We start from the raw sequence: 12,010 nt of genomic DNA on the forward strand, positions 1-12,010 counted from the left end.
GCTGGCGAGATTCCTGTGATGGTATGGTTCCTATTTATCACTGGTGTCGGTGGAGGAAGATGGAGAAAGCATCGAGACTTATGTCAATGAAGACAATAATGACTATATAAAGTTGTGTAGGATGTCGTTTTTTGAAGTAGTAACAGAGATGGTAAGCTTTTTATGGCAGTGAGATCAGGTTGTTTGGAAACCGTTGGATAGAGTAACATCGAAATAGGAGTTTTCATGAGAGCCGTTGGATCGTATCTAATTAAATAATTCAATAATAAAGGTAGAATATCTTGAATAAAATTGATCAAAATTTCCATCAGGATTGTGAAATGCATAGACTTAGCTTGGCCAGGTGGCAATGATGACGTTTTGTAGCTATGAGAAGGGATGGGATAGATGCGTTTGGCGGGAGCAATTAATCTGTGTTTTTAATGCTATAGTTGACTCGTTGGAATAGCTAGGTTAAAATTCATGCTAAAGATGGATGTTGTAATTTATCGGAGGATTGAAAAGGGAGAATATAGTGAATACTATTCATTAGTAAGTTTTGATCAACTTTTTAAATTTGTGGGCGTGTTAGAGTGTGCAAAGAAAGTACATAAGTTGTGTAATGTGCTGAATTAGAAGTCCTTTTTTAAAATGATAATATTATATATAGAATAAAATTCAAAGCTAGCTTGTGGTTGTTGTTGTAATATACTGTGAGTTGATTTTTTTCCCCAACAAAAGTGACATGGAGAAGCATATGTGCTTAAAAAATACAGTGCCCTGTTCCCCTTTTGGATGTTATTATTGCACATTTGTTTTCACTGGTATATCCATTTCTTCACTTAATTATATTAAAGTAAAACTAACTAGCCAAGCACCAAAATTCCAAAGGCACCAAGCATGTATGTGTGTGTTGAAGATTATTGGGCTAACATTTAGGCCATCTTATAGTATTTTGGCCCGTATTGAATTTGCCATGCATGGTAAAATGTATCTAGAAAAGTTCCAATATGACTCCCTCAACTATAAGTCAAATTTGATTGGTATCCCAAAACGGAACACCGTGAAAATGCCTCCTCCAAATTTTTAGTATTGACGGTAGTTTTCGGTGATGTGGCACATTGATCTAATCTTTATCCTATGTGGTGCTTACGTGGAATCATAGACAGCAAAATAATAAAATAACTTAATAGGCCCATATATAAGTCACTATATAATCTTTTTCCTCGCCTTTCCCTTTCTCTTTCCTATCTCTCCTCTTACTCTCCTCTCCCCTTCCAGTAGTAGAAAAGAGGGCGGTGATGGTATGGTGAGGTCGAGTCAAAGGCATGGAGGGCACCGGCCACTCCTTCCCTCTTCTTTTCCTCCCTCCTGTCTCTCCAAAGGTTGGTGGAAGACAAAGGTGGCGAAGTGGAACCAGAGCCAGAAAGGAAGCCTCTACACATTGGACTTGGGCGTCGTAACCTCCCCATCACCGTCTCATCCTCCTGCACACGATCAGAGGTAGGCAGAAAACAACCGAACCGAAAAACCTAAGAACGAGAAATTCGATCATCAATTTGATCCTAGTGAAAGACCGAATTTTATTTGGCTACTGTTAACTCCAGAATTTAGATAATTGTCGTTGGAGATTAAACTGTGATTAAAGACCAAATCGAACATGAAACATGACAATCGAATAGAAGACCAGGCGGAATACGACTCGGATTTAGCCGATAGAGTCCGGATCGGATAAGGAATAGGGTCCGATTAGATCTAGAATGTTGCATATAGATTCAGGAATAATCAGAGTTCGTGTAATTTAATTAGAGTTAGTTTAGATTTTTCTATTATCTCTAAGGTTGTTAGAGTCCGATCGAGACTTGTGTATTAGAGATAGAATCTACATAGGAGTTTGTTATTTCTGTTTATCTCTTAGGAGTTGTATGTTGTGTCCAACACGGACTAGCGTCTACCCGAGGGTATAAATATGTATGCTCAGGGTCCTTGTAAATCATCTACAATCAGATCAACTAAATTTCGGCACGCCGCGCGCATGTCGTGTCCAACACTAGATTGAATATGTCAAACAACAAATATCAAACCCACGTAGATCGTCCAAAGTAGTCGACCAGATTAACTCAAGATACAAAAGTAACTCTAGTTGAAACTGATACGATAACTAGTAATCGCACGACCAAATTAGAAGATCGGACCGAACCGAGACAGTCATAATCTAGCAGATGCGATTACCGTGGCCCAGCAGCACGTAGGACTTACCCCTCCGTCGAAGATCAAAGCGATGCAGCCCCACGTCAGGTGCCAAGTTCCGTCGGAGTTGAAACCTCGGAAGAGGGTGGCGATGCGCCAAAAATATTTGATCTAATTGATATGTAGATGATTTACAATGACCCCGGACATACATATTTATACCCTCGGGTGGATGTTAGTCTGTGTCGGACACGACTCCTAATAGATAAAAAGAAATAACAAACACTATCTCTAAAACGACACGGTTTCTAATAAATAAAAGAAAACAAACAAATCCTGATCGGACTCTAATCTCTTAGAGATAAAATCCTAACTAACTCTAGTTAATAAATAAATTTATGTCGCCATGCCTTGGTCTTCACGATTTCCTGCTGAATTCAAACTCTTCCGGATAATCTGTATCGGCGATTGCATATTTTCTTATCCAAATCCAATAAGAAAATTTACCAAATTTTGGTGTTAACACCACTTAAAGATGCCGTATGCGAAAATAAAATTTGAAAAATATGAAACTAGTGTATCTCACTCATACGAACTCCAAATTGGATGATTTTTTCTCCTAAATGTTTCTAAAATCATGCTCTATCATGTTATTGTGTTCCTGCTGGTTTCCTGTGACTTTGTTTTATCAATTAAAAATTTGAATTTCAAAACTTCAAATAATATTTTGAAGTAGTAAATAATTTCATCTGAAAAGGTCATCAATAACAAAGTTGTATAACTCATCAAGATCTATAACTTCTATTTTGGTCATTTCTTCATCTGACAAATTGATTTGAAAGATTATTTACAAAATGTACATTTCTTATATAGTTTTTATATAACTATATAAGAGATGTATATTGTGTGAACAATATTGCGAATCACTTTATTAGATGAAGAAATGACTTAAATAGAAGTTATAGATCTTGATGAGTTATACAACTTTGTTGTTGATGACTTTTTTTAGTTGAAATCATTTAGTATTTGAAACTGTTGTTTGAAGTTGTCCTAATTTGAAATTTCATATTCAAATTGTTCAAACAAAGTCATATAGAAAATGACCAATACAAAAGTTGTAGATCTTGATAAGTTATACAACTTTGTTTTTGACAATTTTTTTCATTTCAAATCATTTACTACCCGAAAAATTATTTGAATTTCTTATATTTTAAAATTTTAATTTTATATAGTTCAATATCAAACTCGGATATCAAAATGACCAAAAGAAAAATGGTAGATCTCAATGAGTTCTACAACTTTGCTTTTGACAACTTTTTCACATGAGTTCATTTAGCATTTCAAAATTTGACTCAAAATTTATTTAATACCAAATTAATATTTTTAATAATTATTTTTGCATGCGGTCCTCTTAGATTACTGCATACAAAAATCTATTTTCGCATGCGAACGGTTAGGTGGTTCGCATGTAAAAATACCCGTAGTTTTTTTTAGTCCTCCTCTCTCAATTTCCCTTCTCACCATTTTAAAATTTTTCAACCACCCATTTATTTATCTCTTTTATCTCCTCTCCTCTGTCTTTCTCCTCTCCTCTCCTCTCCCACACAGTCTCTCTCCCTCCAAGTCTCCCACACAGTCAAACCCCCATCCATCTCGGCACTGGCGGCGGCGCTCCATCCATTTCGGCATCGGTGCATGCGGCAAAGAGGCGGGCCCCCGGCGGCGGCATTCCTCCATTTGTCGTCAGCGCGCGTGGCAAGGAGGTGGGGTCCCCGGCGGCGCGCTCCATCCTCTCGGCGTCCGCGTGCGCGGCAAGGAGGCGGGGACCCTAGCGGTGGCGCTCCTCCATTTGTAGTTGGCGCGCGCGACAAGGAGGTGGGGTCCCCAGCGGCATGCTCCATCTTCTGGGCATCGGCGCGCGCGGCAAGGAGGCGGGAACCCCGGTGGCGGCGCTCCTCTATTCGATGTCAGTGCATGTGGCAAGGAGGCGGGGACCCCGGCGGCAGCGCTCAGCAAGGAAGTAGGGTTCCCGGCGGCGCCACTCCGTCCAGTCGTCGATGGCACGTACGGCAAGGAGGCGGGGTCGGGTGTTGAGGTAGTAGTAGGCGGTGGCGACAACAGGGGGATTTTTTGGATTTTTTATTTTTGGAATTTATTTTTTTTGGCGTTTTTTTTCTCTTTGCATGCGGTCAGGTCAAGCGCCCGCATGTGAAAATCGGATTATCGCATGCAGGTGCCCTAGCCGCATGCAAAGATTTGTCTTTTTGCAGACGATTTGACGCATGCGGTTGAGGTAACCGGATGAGAAAATCGCTCCGGCCCGTTTGCAAAAACAATTTCGGTAGTAGTGATACCACATACTCAAGTATTTATTTATTCGTGGATATAACCAATATACAAATGCATGACAGGTATAAATTTTACTCCTAAATCATAGCAGTCTATTTTATAAAGTATACAACACACATGTTGTGTTATAGTACTCGCATTCAATTTAATATGTTTCTATAACATATTTTTCATGTGAACATTTTTTATGATGGATATATACGTCACAATATGCATATATAAGTAGGGGTGGATCCACCGTAAGGACTGCAGGGCTCCAACCCTCTACAAACTATATCCCCATAGAAATTGGGAGAAAAATGGAAGAGGAGAAGAGGGGCCTAAAGAAAGAGGAAGACAATGAGCTCCCCTCCATCTAAATCTTTCATTCGTCCCTGCATATAACTTTTGCAGCGAGGTAGTTGTACTTCTTTCCATGAAAGTATTTATGATTCAAACCAACCCCATACGTAGGATAATCATCGGAAGATGGACGCATACACGTCAGGGTTTTTCTATATCACTGAAAGTCTGAAACAACGATATTGGAGTTGTGCAAACTCGGTTAATGGCCTAGTGCTAAATTTTTGTTGGTAGGTACAGCGGCTTCTAAAAAGAAACGAACAGGCTACGCCATACAACCCCTTTAATGCAACTTTCGATCTATTACACCGGATTTTTACGTCAAAATAAAGAGTGTAACTATAGTGTATAAGTGTAGTGTAATATACTATTGTACTGTAACTAATCTTCTTGATGCAAGGATGGATGTGTGGCTCAGCGGTCCACTCCCCAGCACAGATCTCGAAGTATATCCTATCGTATAAAAATCGAAAGTTCTCTTCCAAAAAAAACTGTCGTGCGATTTGGGTAAATAAAGATGTCACTTTGTAGCAGATGATCTTACTGCTCAACAAGTGATTTGATCATCAATTTATTGTTCAATCATGTCACTCTGTAGCAGAAACATTCCTAGAACAAAGTCTTACGACTATGAATATATTATTATGTCTTCTGTATGCAAGTGGGATATGTTATAATTATGGTCATAAGCTCATGGTTTAACCAACGGATCACACTAGCAACTTTTGTGAAGCTCTAGAAGCATTCTAATTACACTGTTCGTCCTCGTGCTATTCACTGCCATAGGATTATCTCGAACGAACGGGTAACGAAAGCGATGTGTCTGTCACTAGTTGCATACGTCCAGCTCCACACAAACTCGTGGCCCTTGGCCACTGCTTGCCCTTTTGACACAACCTTGGCCTTTTCTTTTTGCCTACTGTGGATTGGCAAACTGCAGTCTCTCGTATCTGTCTTCATGCCGGTTTCAGAGAAAGCCACAGCACCATCATCGTCATATTACTCGTCGGAGCTGGATCCACTGTTGAGCGATCTTGCAGAGAGGAAGCTTAGATTGAGGAGAAGCTTGGTTTGGTTGGATGCAGAGCTCAAGGATGCCAGGGCCAAGCTTGCCTCAAAGGAACAGTTGCTTGCTCAGGAATCAGAAAACAGTAAGGTATATGTTCCACTCTGCTGACTATGGCTTCTCAATGTTTCTATCTTCTATGTAGAATTTTGCGCTGAATTGAGGAGATTTCAGAAGCTTGCCGAGTCGAAGGCGAGAAGCATGGAGGAGGAGGTGAGAAGGCTGAAGAAATGTTTACAGGACAAGGATGAGCAGCTGCGTGCATCGTTATGTAGCACTGAACAGGTGATCACCTCCCCTTGTATGTACCCCACTTGCTGTCAATATTCCAGTGTGATGTGTTCAGGTAACTAGGAGGACAATATATGCTTATTGTCCTCCTAGTTCCATGTTTTGCGAATCTAATTGAAAATTTTCATGCCTGTAGTGCTTGCTTGTCCACAAATTGGATGTGCTTAGATCACAGCTTTCAATTACACAAGCCACTGGAGAAGCCAGTGCAGCATCAGCCATGTTGGCACAGTTGCAGTGCCTGTCCCTATCAGGAGGGCATGAGAATGAGAAGAATGTTTTGGGTGAAAACGAGCTTCAACTGAAGACGGTAGAGGAGCAGCTAGATCTTGTACAGCAATACCTCAAAACAAAAAAGCTCTCGCAGGTGTTGCATACGCTACAAATTACTTACTTGATTCACAAAATCCATTCATTTAGTATATTTTTCAGAGTGAAATTTGAATTAAGCTTTTATTCAATCCAATGATGTTAACATAAAGTTGAAAAAAGCATGGAATGGCTAATCACGAGCTGAAGAAGAAGAAGGTACTGAAACTTGATGCATCCTTAAAGAATCACGATCTCAGTTGCGAAAACTACTATTATCAGTATGCATGGAATGTTATTTCCAAAAACATCACACCTTTTTTTTACTTGCTGGGCCCTGACAATCATCTACCTTCTCTCTGTCAGCATAATCATACATGTAGTTGGAATTTTTTTTTGATCAAAATGTAGTTGGAATATTGCTCAATCATATTCTTTTTCCTTCTGTAGATGGTAAAGCGAAGAGACAAAGCACTGAAGAAACTGCAAGGTCAGCTGCAGCTGAAGCAAACCGCTGGCTCCGGCGACAACCAGAACTTGTGGGAGAGCTCAGGCTTCAGGCTCATAGCCTCCATGTCAATATTGGCACTGGCTATACTTGCAAAGCGGTGAACTGAACAAGTCATTGCAAACATCGATGTGTGTGGAGTGTGTATAGAGATTTCCTTTTTTTATTTTTTTATTTTTAAAAATAGCCCCTTCTAAAACTTATTTTAAACACTGGCACGTCCAGTACACATGGCGTGACAAGGTTGCTGTTGCTAGGCCCAAATAAAGTTTAATTAAAATCCTATTAGCCCACAGTGAATGGTAGAGACAATAATACTATCTTGGAGAATTAAAGTGGAGAACTAAACTTAAATAGAGAGTTAGTGGGGACTATTTGTTGACTGGTTGAAATGGTAGAAAGGCCACCACACGTGTGTGCGCCGAGCCGAGCCGGCCCCGGACATGACGAGGCGAGGCGAGGCGTCGACCGCTGTGCCCGCCTCCTTTCTTTTGCAACGGCTAGGAGTTTAAGGAAATAAATCCGAATCTCCGTGATTGTCTCCCGAGATGGAGATGTCCGCGGCGATAATTGTGCGATAATCACGTAACGGAATCCGAGGACGCGGGATTCGCTTTTCATATTTTTCTTCTTCCTTCCGAAGCAGAGCGGCTCTCTCCATTCTTTTGCTCCTATGGTTTTTCGAGTTCTTGAGCTCCCTTCTCCTTCCTCGGTTTTGAGCTCTTGCGCGCACGAGAGATCAGAACGAGCAGGCCCTCTGGAACCACACCTTCACTTGAGATCTGCACCGGATAGGCGGATGATCAGGTTTTTGGGGAGTGCTTCCACACGACTGCTCTTCCTCTGCTCGTCCTTATTCGTTCGATCTTCCTCTGTTCGTCCTCGCTCGTTCGCCTATATCGCCATGTCTGGAGATGGCGCGCTAGGAGCAGGAGGTGGCGCAGAAGCAGGAGGTGGCACACTAGGAACAGGAGGTGGCGTATCGATCGACAACACCAACGGAGGCAATTCTGCCTCACAATCTAGCGAAGGAAGTTTCACAGGATATAATTCTCTACTGCTATTTCGTCTTTCATTGTTTCTGTTAGTCGCAATGATATTGCGTTCTATACATGTCGATGATGCTTATTCTATCCTAAACATGCTCCTGGTTATATTTTATTTCATCACTAGATCACTCCACATTATTTATGTCATGATTATTATCTTAATATTTTAGATTAAAATTTGTCGATACATGACTAAATTACCAACGGTTGCTTGGGTTCATGTGGAATTGCCTACGGCCACGAGTTTCTCGACAAAGCCTCAGGGTCTAATTATCTTAGTTCTCTGCAGGTCATGGACAGTATCGATTTTCGTTGCCCTTTACACCAAAGACCCTTGGGCATGCCGCGCGACGCGCGTTCTATACATAAGTTATTAAAAAAAAAAATCCAACTTTCAAGTTTTTTAATAATTAATATTTAATTAATCATACGCTAATTATGTCACATTTTACATAAGGCTAATTAACCAAAATTGGTCATAAAAAAGAGCACGTTCCACCTTTGTGCTTCATCTTTTCACTTAAAATAAGCGTAGATGACACTGTTTATCAGCGATTAAATTTTTTATGTACATGTTCTTAGTTACATGAAAACAGCTCATGTAAAATAAACTATAATAAAAAAATCTAAAATTAAATCTAAATTAATTTGGTTTTCTGTTTCCCATTTTAATCAATCGTTTTTCTGCTTTTTTTAAGGATTGAGTGATTGTGCGCATAAAGTAAGGGGTGAGGATGGAGGACGGATGCATTCCTATAGTCATAACATGCATGTGCATTACAACTTCGGCTTAAGAGAAATGGATCATTTTTTAAACAACCGTTTGTTTATTTTTTTCTAGTTTCGACGGGAGGACTGGTTTCGTAGCGAGAGATAAGTGAGTCGTGTGTTTTTTGCTTTTCATCGAAGAACTAGTTTTCTACCGAGGCGTGTGTGAGAAGCAAGGATTGGTTTTCTACCGAGAGATGAGTGAGTCGTGCCTTTTATTTTATTTTTGCTGGAGAACTGATTTTCTACTAAGGGTGTTGTCGACGTCAAAAGTGAACGTTGAGATATCACATACGAAGGTCTAGGAGTCAATCTTAGATAGTTCCAATGTACGACTTAAATTCTTAAAATACGCGGGCGTGCCAGTCAGTTTGATCCTGCAACTGACAAGATGAACGGTAAAACGAGTTGATCAAGCCGATAGGTAACTAATAATCCAGCCGATCAGATGTTTATGCTGCAACAGTTAGGCGATAGGCAGAGCAATTGGCTGTAAAAAGCTCGGATCGGCTAGAAACTTGATCGAAATAAACTTGAAATAAATATTAGACCAACATAACTCACCAAGTCACTTATTAATCTTAGTCGATCGGACAAGCCCCTATAACCAGGTCGAACTAGACGTGCAGAGATTGGACTCAACCAAGACAGTATGCAGTCGAGCACGATATGATTATAGGAAACATGAAGATCGATAATGTTAATAAATAAATCGACGAATTACTTGGAATAAACAATGAATCATACGCTGCGACCAGCTAAACCCAACTTACATGTAATTCTTATGAGCCGATGCAACATAAATAACTGCCGATCTAACAAAATCAAGCCGATTGGTATAGAAATAACACAGTAAAGCAATCGGCTACTCTATTGATGTAAATATGATAAGCATGTAGATCGGCAAAAATAATATCTAGCCCAGATTGCTAAGAATAATCACAGAAGATCGGACCCAACCGAGACAGTTCAAGATTAAACCTAACAATGTCAGGATAGATACTAAACAGATCTAAATTGCTATCAAGCCAATGAGCCGATGACTGGTAACTTATCGGCTGGTACTCCGATAAAACAATGAGTAAAATACATCAATATGATATAAACCATCTGACAAACACAATCTACTAGATTGAACCTAACTGAGACAGTACTAGATTGAATATGTCAAATAGCGAATATCAAACCAACATAAATTGTTCAAAGTGGTCGACCAGATCAACTCAAAACACGAAAGTGATCTAAATTGAAACTGATACGATAACTAGCAATCGCGCAACTAATTAGAAAATCAGACCAAATTGAGACAGTTCTAATCTAGTCAAACGATTACCGTGGCCCGGCAAAACGATGGACTTACCCCTCCGTTGAAGATCGAAGCGATGTAGCCCCGCGTCAGGTGCCAAGTTCCGCCGGAGTTGAAACCTTGGTTACGAGGGTGGCGATGCGCCGAAAGCATTTGATCTAATTAATGTGTAGATGAAAAACAATGACCCCGGGCATACATATTTATACCCTCGGGTTGAGGCTAGACCGTGTTGGACATGACATACAACTCCTAATAGATAGAAAGAAATAACAAACTAGTCCTATACGGACTCTATATCTAACTTCTACTAGATAAAACACACACAAGTCCCAATCGGACTCTAATCTCTTAGAGATAAAATAAAATCCTAACTAACTCTAATTAACTGATAAATTTACGTCGTCAAGCCTTGGTCTTCACGATTCCCTATCGGATTCGAACTCTTCCGGATAAAATTTCTATCGGCGATTGCACCTTTCCTTTTCCGAATCCAATACAGAAATTTAACAAATTTTGGTGTTAACAACTGTACAAGACGCATGAAAGAGGAATATGGTCTACTTCCTTCTTCCAAAATATAGACATAGTATTTATTTTTTATACTATAATATGAACATTCCCACGTTGATTCCATGATATCAATCATTTGAATGAATTCAGAGCGAATCAGGTATTAGAAAGGGAATCTAATCAATTCAAAAAATATGACTATTATAATGTCTAAAAGAGAATTGCTTGATCTCTCAATATTTTGGAAGTACACAATAATCCATCCATCCTTAGGATGGGTCAAAACCAATATGGTTGACTAGATGGGAGGATCCATCCCAAAATATTACATGGCACAGATCACTTTAAGTCTAGATATAGGTTAAATCTTATAGCTATATTTGGGAACGAAGAAAGTATTAGAAATTAACCATGTTCAACTTTGGTCCAGCCTGACCGAAAAAGCCCAGCCCGACTCGACCATGTACTGGGCCTAGGCCTAGATGTTGAAGCCTAAAAACCCAAAAAATCTCGAGAAAGCCTAAAAAACCCTGAAAAGGACAAGTTCGGCCCGAAAAAGCCTAGGGTCAAGCCAAGCCCAGGCCTATTTTTGTTTGAAACGTCGGGCTCGGGCCGGGCTCTTGATTAGGTTTTATAGCTGGGCTTTTTCAGACCCGGCCCGGGGTTTTGAATAGTCCGTTAGAGATGCATAATATGCATTTTCAAACTAAGGTGGTGTTTAGTTTGTAAATTTTTTTAAAAAAACGTCACATCAAATTTTCGGATACATATTTGAAGTATTAAACGTAGTCTAATTATAAAATAAATTTCAGATTCTTGCTGGAAACCACGAGACGAACTTTTTTAGCCTAATTAATCCGTCATTAGCACATGTTGGTTACTGTAGCACTTATGGCTAATCACTTTCTAATTAGACTTAAAAGATTCATTTTAAGATTTCTTCGGTAACTGTGCAATTAGTTTTTTAGTTTATCTATGTTTAATACTTTATTTAGGTGTCCAAAAATTTGATATGATATTTTTTTAAAAAAATTTAATTAGGTGTCCAAAAATTTGATACGATGTTTTTAGAAAAAAAATTTAAGAAATAAACCAGACCTAAATTAAACTCCGGATTCTCCTACCAAATTTGCCGGCGAGTCAGCTTTCGGCCGCCGCCCTCTCGTGGTAAAACAAGGTAAACCGGCGACGACCTCGAGTCGACGCAGGAGGCCAGCTTCCCACAGCGACGACAAAGGAGCTTACCGTTCCTCTCCTCCCAAGCTGATGGCCGTCGCTGTCCGGAGTGAGTGATGATGCCGCCAAGCCAGGACTCGACGCTACCAGGGGAAGAAAAAAGA

At 39.9% G+C, this 12,010-nt stretch overlaps 1 protein-coding gene across 2 annotated transcripts; it reads left to right on the plus strand.

The window, feature by feature from the left end:
- The first annotated feature begins 5,786 nt into the window (after nucleotides 1–5,786).
- On the plus strand, nucleotides 5,787–7,205 carry LOC102719244 (nuclear envelope-associated protein 3-like). Of its 2 annotated transcripts, none has more exons than XM_006644022.3 (4): nucleotides 5,787–6,016; nucleotides 6,101–6,211; nucleotides 6,354–6,584; nucleotides 6,977–7,205. In XM_006644022.3, the coding sequence occupies exons 1-4, from the start codon at nucleotides 5,819–5,821 to the stop codon at nucleotides 7,136–7,138; spliced, it is 702 nt and encodes a 233-aa protein (XP_006644085.1). In that variant the 5' UTR covers nucleotides 5,787–5,818; the 3' UTR covers nucleotides 7,139–7,205. The 2 variants fall into 2 exon arrangements, with proteins under 2 accessions (XP_006644085.1, XP_015695292.1); XM_015839806.2 differs by having other exon boundaries at nucleotides 6,104–6,211.
- The last annotated feature ends 4,805 nt before the right edge of the window (nucleotides 7,206–12,010 follow it).

The sequence above is a fragment of the Oryza brachyantha genome, chromosome 1 (genome assembly GCF_000231095.2).
Source record: "Oryza brachyantha chromosome 1, ObraRS2, whole genome shotgun sequence".
Lineage (NCBI taxonomy): Eukaryota > Viridiplantae > Streptophyta > Magnoliopsida > Poales > Poaceae > Oryza > Oryza brachyantha.

Excerpts from the sequence above, each read along its gene's own strand:
- LOC102719244 (XM_006644022.3), top strand. The coding sequence starts at position 5,819 with ATGCCGGTTTCAGAGAAAGCCACAGCACCATCATCGTCATATTACTCG. Across the intron at positions 6,212-6,353 it reads CGTTATGTAGCACTGAACAG|TGCTTGCTTGTCCACAAATT; the intron begins GTGATCACCTCC and ends TCATGCCTGTAG. Across the intron at positions 6,585-6,976 it reads AAACAAAAAAGCTCTCGCAG|ATGGTAAAGCGAAGAGACAA; the intron begins GTGTTGCATACG and ends TTCCTTCTGTAG.